Here is a 12,237-nt window from a genome sequence, read left to right as displayed (position 1 = left end):
TCACCCTGCCTCAATCCTCTAGAAGACTTGAGAAAACCTCTTGGATTGCCATTCACCATTAACGAGAAAGTCGGTGAAGAAATGTGTTACTAAGCTGATTAGAGAACCCGCAGAAAAATAACGAGAGAAAAGAAGGAAGAGAGAAGAAAAAGAGAGGAGAAGAAGAGAGAGAGAAAGAGATTGTAAAATCCAAGAAAGGGGCTCTTGGTTTCTGTGTGTGACAGAAACCTACACCCATCACGATATATTTATATTAAATATGAATTGTATATGACCATAATGCCCTTATATATGTAAAAAAGGAATAAAACCTAGAAAATAAAAAATAATTCTACTCTAACACTCCCCCTCAAGCTGGAGCATATAGGTCACCCATGCCTAGCTTGGAACAACTAGCAACAAAGGCAGGACGAAACAACGCTTTAGTGAACATATCAGCAAACTGATCTCTAGAGGCAACGTAAGGAGTGGCAACCAAGTTCTGCTTCACAGCATCACGAACAAAGTGACAAGTCAACTTCTATATGCTTAGTTCGCTCTTGAAAAACAGGATTTCCAGCAATATAAATAGCTGCCTGATTATCACACATCATATCAATAGGATGATTAATAGAAAATCCAAGCTCCTGGAGAAGAGATTTCAACCACAGCAATTCAGCCACAGTATGTGCCATAGCACGATATTCAGCCTCCGCACTAGATCTGGCAATGGTAGTCTGTTTTTTTGCTTCTCCAAGTAACCAAATTACCACCAAGAAAGGTGCAATACCCAGTCGTAGACCGCCGATCACACTTTGACCCGCCAATCAAGATCGAATAGCCAACTAAGGTGGAAGAACCATTCGGTTTATAAATCGAGTCCCTTACCGGGAGAGCCTTTAAGATATCGAAGAATGCGACAAACAAGATCCCAATGAGCCTTCTTGGGTGATTCCATAAACTGACTCACCACACTAACAGCAAAAGAAATATCGGGACGTGTAACAGTAAGATAAATTAGTTTCCCAACTAGACGCCGATACCGATGTTTATCTTCAGGATCATCTCCATCATCAACTCCAAACTTTTGATTTGGATCCATAGGAGTATCAACTGGCTTGGAAGCTAGTGTACCAGTCTCAGATAAAAGATCAAGAACATACTTTCGCTGAGACAAATTAATACCTTTCCTACTTCGTGAAACTTCAATACCTAGAAAATACCTAAGAGCTCCGAAGTCTTTAATCTGAAATTGCTGTTGAAGAAAAGATTTAACCTCAGAAATTCCGGTCGCATCACTACCAGAGACAATTATATCATCCACATAAACAACAAGAATGACCACTCCCGACTCCTTGCGAACAAAAACAGAATGATCAGAATAACATTGGTGAAAACCACACCTGGAAATCACTGAACTGAATTTCTCAAACCATGCTCTAGGAGATTGTTTCAACCCATAAATGGCTTTATGTAGCCGGCATACTTTACTGCGATCCTCCCCCTGGGCAACATACCCAGGAGGTTGCTCCATATATACTTCTTCAGACAAATCACCATAAAGAAAAGCATTCTTGACATCCAATTGATATAATGGCCAATCAAAATTCACAGCAAGAGAAATAATAACACGAACAGAATTGAGACGTGCCACGGGGGAAAAAGTCTCAAAATAATCCATTTCATAAGTTTGAGTAAAACCTTTAGCAACGAGCCGAGCTTTGAGACGCTCAACTGAGCCATCCGGGTTATACTTGATAGTGTACACCCAACGACACTTCACCACATCTTTCCCAAGAGGAAGATCAACCAAAGACCATGTTTGGCGGGACACCAAAGCTTCCATTTCTACATCCATAGCTCTCTTCCACTCGAGATGAGACAAGGCCTCAGTGGTAGAAGTAGGAATTGTGTGAGTATGTAATGATAGAGCAAAGTCATGTAATGGAGGAGGAAGATGTGAAAGAGACACATAACGCTCAATAGGGTAAGCAAAAGAGGATTTTTGTGTACAAGAACGAGTACCTTTGCGAAGGGCAATCGGAAGATCGTCCGGACCAGGAGACAAGGAGGGAGATTGAACGGAGGGCACGGAAGAGCTGGAGACCGGTGGTGCCGTAGACTGCTTTCGCCGCTGATATACCTGCAAGGGAGGAGGTACGGAAGGACTAACAGAATCTAAGGGAATAAGTTGTGGAATAGGAGGATCGGCTACAATGTCAGTTGAAAACTCTTTACCCTCAGTAGAATAGTATGGTGTGCCCTCGAAAAAAGTAACGTCAGCACTGACATATTGAGTACAAGTCATAGGATCATAACACCGATATCCCTTTTGAGTACGTGAATACCCGAGAAAAACACATTTAGTAGCACGAGGGGATAGTTTATCAGCACCAGGTCGTAGATTATGGACAAAGCAGACACACCCAAAGACACGCGGGGTAAGAGGAAATAACGGCTTGTCAGGAAATACAATACTGATTGGTGACTGTTGATTGAGGACAGTGGAAGGCATACGATTTATGAGGTAACAAGCAGTAAGGACAGCATCACTCCAAAATGATTTTGGGACATGCATATGTAACAAAAGTGAACGAGCAACTTCTAGAAGGTGACGGTTCTTTCTCTCGGCCACACCATTCTGCTGAGGGGTATAAGTACAACTTGTTTGATGTATAATGCCAAGACTAGAACAAAACAAAGAAATTGATTTTTGTGAGTATTCTAGAGCATTATCTGTTCGCAAAATTTTAAGGGATGTATTAAACTGATTAGTAACTTCACGATGAAATAATTGAAAAACATGTAAAAATTCAGAACGATCATGAAGCATATAGAGCCATGTTAGACGAGAATAATCATCCACAAAAGTAACAAAGTACTTAAAATCATTTCTATTAGCAACACGGGAAGGTCCCCAGATGTCTGAATGAACAAGTTCTAATAAAGTAGATGCACGAGAATCACTACGACTAGGAAAAGAACTACGATGATGTTTCCCAAGTTCACAAGCCTCACACTCAAGAGTAGAAATTGATTTACACTTGGGAATTATTTGCTGTAACTTAAATAAAGATAAATGCCTTAAACGGGAATGCCATAATAGGGGGGTAATAGGACTAGCAGCTAGACCATTGGCGTCAGCAGTGGAGACACCATCCAGATAATAGAGTCCATCATGTTCATGCCCTCCACCAATCTTCTTCTTTGTCTGAAGGTCCTGAAAAATGCAATAGGAGGGGTAAAATGTAACAGAACAACTTAGATTTTTAGTTAACTGACTAACAGATAACAAATTCAAAGGAAGTTGGGGAACATGTAAAACGGAGGACAAGGATAAGGAGGGTGTAAGTGAAACAGCCCCTGATCCAACCACTTGAGTAGAGGAACCATTAGCTAGAATAACTTCAGGTGAAGGACTAGAGTTATGGTGGGAAGAAAATAATTCTTGCTTACCGGTCATATGACTAGAAGCTCCCGAGTCAATGACCCAAGAGGTGCCAGGAGACAAAGTAGAGAAAAAGGCCATGTTACCTGTACGTGCAAGAGTGGCAGTAGATGAGAAATTGGAAGCCTCCAGTTGTTGGACACGCTTGATGAGTTGTGCGACCGTATCATCCCGAGACGCGGACTCAGAAGAACTACCCCCACTTGGGATAGATGGATTCGTGTCGCCGTAAGACACATTTCCAGCACTCCCTTCAGCCATAGCAGCATTTGCAGTAACTAATCGCTGATCCCACTCAGGCTTGCCATGCTTGGCCCAACATGTGTCAACAATATGACTAGATTTGCCGCAGTATATACACTGACGGCTATCTCGATCAGAATTTTGTCCACTACGTCCACCACCACGACCGCGACCTCCCCCTAAACCACGACCTCTATTAGAAAATCCACCACGACCACGAACACCACTACTAGCCACAAATGCTGAATTATCTTTAGATGATGTAGAAGACGGAGGGACAATGCGCTGAATCCGACAAAATGCTTCATTCATAGAAGGAACTCTCTCTCCAGCAAGAAGCTGACTCTTCATAGGCTGTAAGTCAGCATTCAAGCCTGATAAAAACTTGCCCACCTGAAATTCAGCTCGTTGTGTCTTTAGTGTCTCAAGATTAGTAGTGATGGGCTGATAAAGATTAAGTTCTTCCCACATGCCTTTCAAAGCACTATAATACTCTCCAAGAGACTTGTCCCCCTGTTTAAAATTAAAGATCTTCTCATAGAGCTCATAGACTCTAGACATGTTTTTGTCTTGTGAGTAACTCTCCATAAGATCATCCCACACTCCCTTGGCAGTTGTGTGGAACATGACATTAGTAGCAATGGATGGTTCCATGCTATTCCATAACCACACCAAAAGTGTATCATTCTCTCTCATCCGGTCACTATAGTCTTTAGAGTTTTCAGCAGGGGGTTCTGTAGTAAGATAATTAAGTTTCCCTTTGGCATTAATATAAACCTTCACAGCTTGAGCCCATAGCAAGTAATTGGAGGATCCATTCAATTTAATGGTGGTAATCTGAACATTGACACTGTCCGTAGAAGACTTAGTGCCATTCATGGTGAAAATCTCAATATAAATATATCTACCACCGATCAAAAAAGGCCGAAACTTCAGTGCAAGAAATAAAACAGCAATACCAACATATAATCAGATGCGATTGGCTCCATCAATCAAACAAAGGGATGCTGAAATTTTATAAATATAGGCTGCATAATCAACGAAATACCCTGATCCTTGAATCTGCTAATCAGGAAGTGTTGTAATCCATTGTCACAAACAGAACCTGATAAATCTGATTTCTCCTGATCTTATATGTATCGGGACTTGAAGAGAAAATAGGTAAAAATTGTAGCTTTAGGTGGCTACGCACCAGAGAAGGAATAGGGTTATTAGGGGACTCTCAAACCAGCAATAGGACCAGGGAATCAGGTAGTCAAACCGTGCTCTGATACCATGTTACTAAGCTGATTAGAGAACCCGCAGAAAAATAACGAGAGAAAAGAAGGAAGAGAGAAGAAAAAGAGAGGAGAAGAAGAGAGAGAGAAAGAGATTGTAAAATCCAAGAAAGGGGCTCTTGGTTTCTGTGTGTGACAGAAACCTACACCCATCACGATATATTTATATTAAATATGAATTGTATATGACCATAATGCCCTTATATATGTAAAAAAGGAATAAAACCTAGAAAATAAAAAATAATTCTACTCTAACAAAATGCATTTTGGAATCATCTACACCATTGGTCACCAAGATCCATTCGTCTTAACATATGCATCAAGAACTCCCTTGAAACATGGTCATAGGCCTTTTCCATGTCCAGTTTGCGAATCACTCTTGATTTTCTTTTCTTAATAAAATCATCCACAGCCACGTTGGTTGTGAAGGGAAAAGTAGAGAAAGAAAGAGAAGGAAGGGCCGGGAAAGAGGACCAGATCTTGGTTCTCATGTGATAGATATCTGATCTAATCTGCTCTACGACTATGAATTATGTACTTAGATAGTCAATTGCAGTATATCATCGTTTTTACTGCTTTGGTGAAAGATTGCCTTTTGCCACTATAAAGTAATTGGGCTGTCTGAGCTGCGGATTGAAGAATATGATTTTGAGAGATAAGTTGCAAAGGTTCTACATATTAGGAAGTGATCCACATCTTGTCCTTCAAGTGCCAAAAGTGAACCATTGTGTAAATGCCTATTTTATAAGTCTTCTGGTCAGTAATAATACTAGACACTGATGGATTATGAAACTTTTGTTTGTCTGATTAAAAGAACCATTCTAGGATATTGTCAATTTGATGTTTATCGTAGTGTACTTTATTTTAAATGATGAAGAGGGAGTTCTTATGATGGAGATTTTGCGAAAAGCAGATTGATGCCCTCTATTCGAATATGGTGCTGGAAATGATATATTCTTTTTGTGAGACATAATAATCAAATGGAACTTGGGAGATCTTGGGATGCTTATATGGGAGCTAGTGACTTACTTTCACGACTACTCTTTCCAACCCCTTTTGTTCCAATCTCTTCCCTTTCTCCCTCGATAGGTAAAGGTCCTCAAAAAATTCTGTCCGCACTGTACACCAAGGTTCTCTCTATTTGAAAAATAATTTTTTCACAAAATATTGAAAATTAGTCATCTTTTGAGTAAAATTTCTCCCTGCAAGTTGGGATATGTTCATTTTTGCAAAATTTTCCTGATTCCGATTAAGCTATTCATGTCATCTAAAAGTGGCCAAAAGGTGTGTGGTCAGAATGTGGAACCAATTGGTACTTCTAACAATAAGTTTCGTGCTGCTTTCCTCTCACCTTGACTAGCTTCACATCGTATTTGTATTGTTTTATTGGCCTGTACTTTTGATTTTGTTTCTCTTCGACTCTATCATTGGGTATATGATAAATTCCATCAAGTAAACAAACTGAGGAAAAATCTCTTCAAAATACTTGTTTCTGGGTTCTTTTTAGAAGTTTTAATTGAGAGACGGAGAAATTTGTTAGACCCACTATTTCAATTATATGTTGATTATATGTTTACTCAATCATTGTCTTAAATCTCTTCCAAACATAGCGTTCTGGACCCAGTTGAGGGAGTTCATAATTATGAAACAGTATGAGCGGAACTTCAATGCATTGTCATGTGTATTTATTACAGTGAATTGCATCAGTTGAAAGTCTATTGTTAAGATCTTGGTGTACTATATACCGTAATTGCATATCTCTTTGTTCAAGTTTCAATAAGGTTGGCTTCCTTGATTTTATATTCTTTATTTTAATTTTGTTCCTCAGATCTGTGTTCTCATTTATGTGTCATTTTGATTTTCAGCGTAGCACAAATGGCAAGGTTATATTCATTTATTTGGAATGAATTGACTTCTTCTCAGATAAGAATGAGTGAAGAGATTAGAACGAGTCAGTTTATCTTTGTTCCAAGTGCATCTGGATCTCGGCAGGAGGAGCTGGTTTCTGGCATATTTTGTTCCCCTAAAGAAGTGTATTGGCATGATTCCACTGGTTCAGTGAAACAAATAAATCAAGTATTTTCTCAGTGCAGATTGGTGGGTGTAACTGATGGCCTTCCTTGCAAGACATTGGACAATATCTACCCGGGTCTTTATGATTTCTTTGTCAGGGAATGCGGTGTTCTTGAGGGCCCTTCTTTTCATGTTTATCTGAAAATGTTGGTGGAGTTGTCCGCTACTACCTTACCTTCACAAGTAGCTAATATAGTGAGTAACCAACTTGATGTGTACTTGGTGTCATGAGGTTCGTTGGTCCTAAGACCTAAAAACTTTTCCTTTCATGTTTCAGGTATTTCAAATTTTTTTGAAGTGGAATGATGGATTAGTCTCAGGATCCATAACTGCGGAGGATATCAGCTATTTTAAAGAATGTCTGACAAAACCAGAATACACCGTGCTCCCCACGGTGCTGGATAAGTGGGTATCCCTGCATCCTTTGTTTGGTATTGTGTGCTGGTCTGACGATGAGAATTTGAGGAAGGAACTTAAGTATGTGGAAGGCGTTGATTTTCTGTACTTTGGTGAACCCAACGACAATCAAGAGATGCTTCCTGCAAATGTTACTAGGCTCTTGAGGACCTTGGGGATTCCCGCACTTTCTGAGGTACGCATGCCCCACCCTCTTGCCCCCTCTCTCGACAGACACAAAGCCACATGAGCAATCGACACTAGCATATATGCTCAACGCACAACCTAATATGTCAATTTTGACAAACCTGTGTTTACTATCACTCGTTATTTTCTGACAAAATGACCTGGTAAACCCGTAATGAAGAAATCTTGTATGAGTTTCTTGCATTGAGATAGTGAAATGAAAACCCATTGACTAATAGGTGTGGTTTGTGATATGAAACTCCATTTGGATAGTGAAAAGAAAATAATTGGACTGCAAGTTTTTGTAGCTGTTGTTGACTATGACACTAAAATGCATGTCATACACTTCATGGAAGGCTCAAAATTACAGTGCACTTATAGCTTGCTGAATATTGATGTTGTTGCAGTAACATTGAAGTTTGAAAGTTAAATTTGAGATAACTTACCTGTGCTAAGTATTTTGTTAACTGTCGAGTATAGAAGCATTTATTGACAAACATATAATTCCAGCAAATTTTCAGTTGTTGACAAAGCTATTGTCCTTATGGATAATTTCTTTGCAGGTTGTAACTCGTGAAGCAATATATTATGGTTCAGCAGATGGTACTTTAAAAGCCCAGTTGATTGACTGGGCACTTCCCTATGCCCAACGCTACATCTACAGTGTGCATCCTCAGCAATATTTACAGCTTAAGCAGTCTGGTTTTGACAGTCTCAAACAGTTGCAAGTAGTAGTAGTTGAAAAATTGTTCTACAAAAATTTGATCAAAAGTTGTGGCAGTACATCCAAGAAGAGATACGACTGCAATTGTTTACTGGAGGTATGAAGCTTCTCCAATGCTGGAAGTCATATTCTCAATGTAATTTTTGACGTAGTGCAGAAGCTAGAAAATGTTGCCACATCATTTGAAAAGACGTTATCTACCTAGGAAGAGAAATTCACCTCTAGTTAAGTTAAATATCGACTAGGAATCTCTGATCTGATGAGGGGGCCTTTTGAAAATTGGTTAGATGCTTGCTCTCATCTTGATACTTTTGGTCAAGATTACAGAAATACCTCCAGCCCTATTTTCAGTGTGAAATTTGTTTTCAGGAAACTGAACTACTATTGTTCTGAGCACGGAAGTCATATAGTTTTGTTAAACCAAGCTATTTATTGTGTAGAGCTTTGTTTTAATGAGATATACTTGGTAATTCTTTATAAATCAGTAGCTGTGAATACAAGCTGACCTAGGTGGAGGACCCTCTACACTTGGGCTAAGATATCATCATAAAAAGATGCAAACAAACCCAGATAAAGTTACTGAGCAATTAAGTGGCCATGAATAACAGAATGGATTGTTTCAATAATGTCTTCTATCTGATTTTTGTAGGGGAATGTTCTTTATGTTGCCCAACAATCAGATTCTCATGCTTTATTTTTGGAGCTCTCTCGATTATGGTTTGATGGACATCCAGAATTACACATAGCAAATTTCCTTCACATGATTACAACTATGGTGGAATCGGGTTCCACTGAGGAGCAGACAGAGACTTTCATATTGAATAGCCAGAAGGTGACAAAGATACCTGATGAAGAAACCATTTGGTCCCTTGCATCTCTGCCTTCAGGAGACCTTGAAAAGCCCCTCCCGATAAGTTCTACTTCAGGAGGAACTAGTGAACAAACTGTTTTCAAGTCCAGGAGGAAGTCAGGTACCATCCTAAATTGGCCACCTGTGGATTGGAGAACGGCTCCAGATTTCCGTTATGCTTGTGAAAATGGTTTTAGGACACAAGCGGTAGATAGCATCTCACATGACAAAATTGAGGGGCATTCAGAAATTACGGTTGCAGTGATGGAAAATGTGGTTCCGACGGAGATTGATGCCAATTGGAAGATTGGAGGAACTGCAGCTGCTACATCTGGGCTTCTGGTGAACAGTCAAAATTCTGAAGAACATTTTGCCCAATTTGGTGACACCGTTATGGGCACAGAATTGAATTCTGTTGATGCAAATGCTATGACTGATGTGCCTGCAAAGAGTTCACCCAATTTTAGCTGGAGAGAGAAGCTTAATACTGGCAACCCTGACGGAGCCCAGGCAATGTTGACTGGGAGGCTTGGTGAGCTTGTTGCTTTCAGATATTTTACAGGGAAAGCTGGTAAGGCAACAGTGAACTGGGTTAATGAACTTAGTGAAACCGGGCTCCCGTATGATATCCTAATTGGGGAGAATGATGCCGATAGAGAGTACATTGAAGTTAAAGCAACCGCATCTAAAAGGAAGGACTGGTTTAACATGTCCACCAGAGAGTGGCAGTTTGCGGTTGAACGGGGTGAATCTTTCAGCATAGCGCATGTGGTTCTTGTAGACAATAACACTGCGAGGGTTTCAATCTTTAAGAACCCCATAAAACTGTGCCAGCAAGGCAAGCTGCAATTGGTGGTCATGATGCCGAGGCAGGAGACGGATCTTTCTGGCGTGTCCTAACAAGAGGAGCTCTACTTCCGTAGGCTGTGCGGTATTCGCTGATTTTCCCAGAAGTCCATATTGTGGTGGATAGACATTGAAACTGCTACTTGGTTGCCATAATGAATGTGACTTGTCTTCAGATTTCACGGGTTTGTGGATGCAGCCTGTCCTTGACGCCAGAGCGCTGTACAGATACTAGTAGGCATGACGCTGCAATTACCAAAGGCAACATTACTGTACATCTTCATGTAAAGAGACAAGTGGAAAAAGGCTGGTTTGCAATTCCCAAGCCAGAGACGCTTCTGAGATGGTCACTCGAATATGGTCCCAGTGGAGAGCAGTCCAAGAAATGAGATTCTCTTTCTATTATCACCGACCTCCTTCTCACTCTTGCATATTAATCGGAGGTAAGTTTTGTCTCTTGAAAGTTCCCGGCAGGCATGGCCTTTGTAGCAAAGGGATGGAGACATGGTTTTTGCGTCTAATTAAGTTCGGATATAGCTCAGAATCCCCATAGGAACACAATTTATTTGCGATCTCTTACTAGTATTCTTTTGACCTCCTCAACCTCCTCGACATCCTAGGCGCCATTTCCGATCGACAAGCGGTAGTTTGTATATAAACTCCATAACTTAGATGATTTGTTGGTTCCCAGACATTCAGATTTTCCTATAGCAGCGGAAGGGTCTGCGAGGGGTATTGGTCTTGAAGTATGTCAATATCTTTATGATGGTTATTACTAAAAAGCTTGCCCTCCGAAATGAAGGAGCTTCCCAGTCATTCCCTTCTCTTTTTCTTTTTCCGGCTTTTACGCATACTTATTAAAGAAAGTCTTAATTCTCAAGATATCGATTACCATTGGAATGGAAAAAGTCAATAGATTGAGAACTCTCGTTAGTTTTCTTTAACAAGGCTTCCTAAAATTATTTGCTGGAAAAAAATGATGGACTAATAAAAATTTCATTTGTTTCGCCGAAAATAAATAATTTAAAAATTATTTTCTAAAAATATCGGTCATATGCATTTGAGTGATCGAGAAACAGGGACATCGGCTTCAGCCTAGAGGTAAGGCGAAGTAATTTGGCTTTAAACATCCATTTTCTCTAAGTTACGACACTTTCGCATCGTAACTACAACATGGTCTAGTTCTGCTCTACTTATTATACCAAACCGATCACGTAGCATAGTCCACAAGATATGACTAGCACGTGCAAACATAACCGTATGTATACTATTTCATGCTCCATGCCCATATACAAACATATATATGAAATTGTACAGGTACAACTTGATGGTCGTCAATCTTTTCTTACATAGCACTACAGACACCCACACGGTAATATGATGACATATTGGCGACCAAAACACTATGCCATGGACCAAACCACATTCTCTTCACCCACATCTATGTCCAACCCCAAAGCGTGCCACACAGCATCTGACCCATCAACGATGTTGTTATTGCACGGTGGCTGATAATCATGTTCCTTGTCGCACCCATTCCTTGAGTCACATTCGTCAACCACTTTGGCCATCACGCTCCTCCTAGTTTTCATGGACGTTATACTGATCCTATCTCCGCAACGAGATCCACCAGCGTACCACCCGGTCAATAGTGCGACAATTAGCTCGGAGTTCTCGTGGTAACTGTCATCACATTCCGACGGGCCCCCCGCCATCACCTCCTTTGCTGAAGTCGTTATTCGTTAGTGTAGCTCGGGTGGAGGATGTCACCGGCGGGGAGCAATCATATTTAGGGTATGATTGTCTATCGCAAGACATACTGCCCGAAGGCTGACATCCGCCACGAGATGGAGACGGAGGCAAATTGACGCATATGTGCGTGCCCACCTGGGGGTCGTCGGTGCACCTTCCATTGATGCAAATCAGTGGGCCATCGCAATCATCAAGTGTTTGGCAGGGGCCATTACATGAGTTCGAATGAGAAGGAGACGAAAAGTAGGCGAAGCTAATAACAAGGAAGAGAGCAATGCCGAAAGATGTTGCAAGGTTCTTCATGTTCAAATGTGCTAAGTGGAACACTGTAAAGTAAAGTTGGATTGATGCGAAGAGGAGTGAGAGATTGTAGTGGTTTACATAGAGAGCCCACTTCGTGTTGTGCCCTAGTCGTCAATGGCCCACTTTGTGTTGTACCTTACTGTGCATGGTTGTGCCATTT

General features: G+C 40.6%; 2 protein-coding genes and 1 pseudogene across 5 annotated transcripts in view; 1 reads left to right on the top strand and 2 right to left on the bottom strand.

Annotated features, from left to right (window-relative positions):
* The window catches only part of LOC115679514 (protein NO VEIN-like), a 31,097-nt gene extending 20,278 nt beyond the window's left edge, over positions 1-10,819 (top strand). For all 4 annotated transcript variants that reach the window (XM_056319013.1, XM_056319031.1, XM_056319016.1 and 1 more), the window contains 4 exons: positions 6,813-7,215; positions 7,298-7,612; positions 8,166-8,423; positions 8,976-10,819. In XM_056319013.1, coding sequence (XP_056174988.1) covers positions 6,813-7,215; positions 7,298-7,612; positions 8,166-8,423; positions 8,976-10,076 — 2,077 coding nt within the window. In that variant the 3' untranslated portion in view covers positions 10,077-10,819. The remainder of the gene's footprint in view (positions 1-6,812; positions 7,216-7,297; positions 7,613-8,165; positions 8,424-8,975) is intronic.
* On the bottom strand, positions 3,076-5,092 carry LOC115679523 (uncharacterized). Its single transcript, XM_056319042.1, has 2 exons — positions 3,514-5,092; positions 3,076-3,199 (listed from the first exon to the last, which is right to left on the bottom strand). Exons 1-2 carry the CDS (start codon positions 4,547-4,549, stop codon positions 3,162-3,164), a joined length of 1,074 nt encoding a protein of 357 aa, XP_056175017.1. The 5' UTR covers positions 4,550-5,092; the 3' UTR covers positions 3,076-3,161.
* Positions 10,820-11,425: 606 nt separating the features above from the next.
* Positions 11,426-12,237, bottom strand: LOC115682914 (kiwellin-like; annotated as a pseudogene).

Source organism: Syzygium oleosum, unplaced genomic scaffold (assembly GCF_021117445.2).
Source record: "Syzygium oleosum isolate NSW1041296 unplaced genomic scaffold, Sole_v2.1 Sole_v2.01, whole genome shotgun sequence".
Taxonomy (NCBI): Eukaryota; Viridiplantae; Streptophyta; class Magnoliopsida; order Myrtales; family Myrtaceae; genus Syzygium; species Syzygium oleosum.
The sequence above is the reverse complement of the archived record's forward strand: the minus strand, read 5'-3'. Positions and strand labels throughout refer to the sequence as shown.

Bases quoted from the DNA above. Each gene is read 5' to 3' on its own strand.
- LOC115679523 (XM_056319042.1), bottom strand. From the start codon at position 4,549: ATGAATGGCACTAAGTCTTCTACGGACAGTGTCAATGTTCAGATTACC. The intron at 3,200-3,513 runs GTAACATGGCCT...TGCATTTTTCAG, and splicing joins TGCCACTCTTGCACGTACAG to GACCTTCAGACAAAGAAGAA.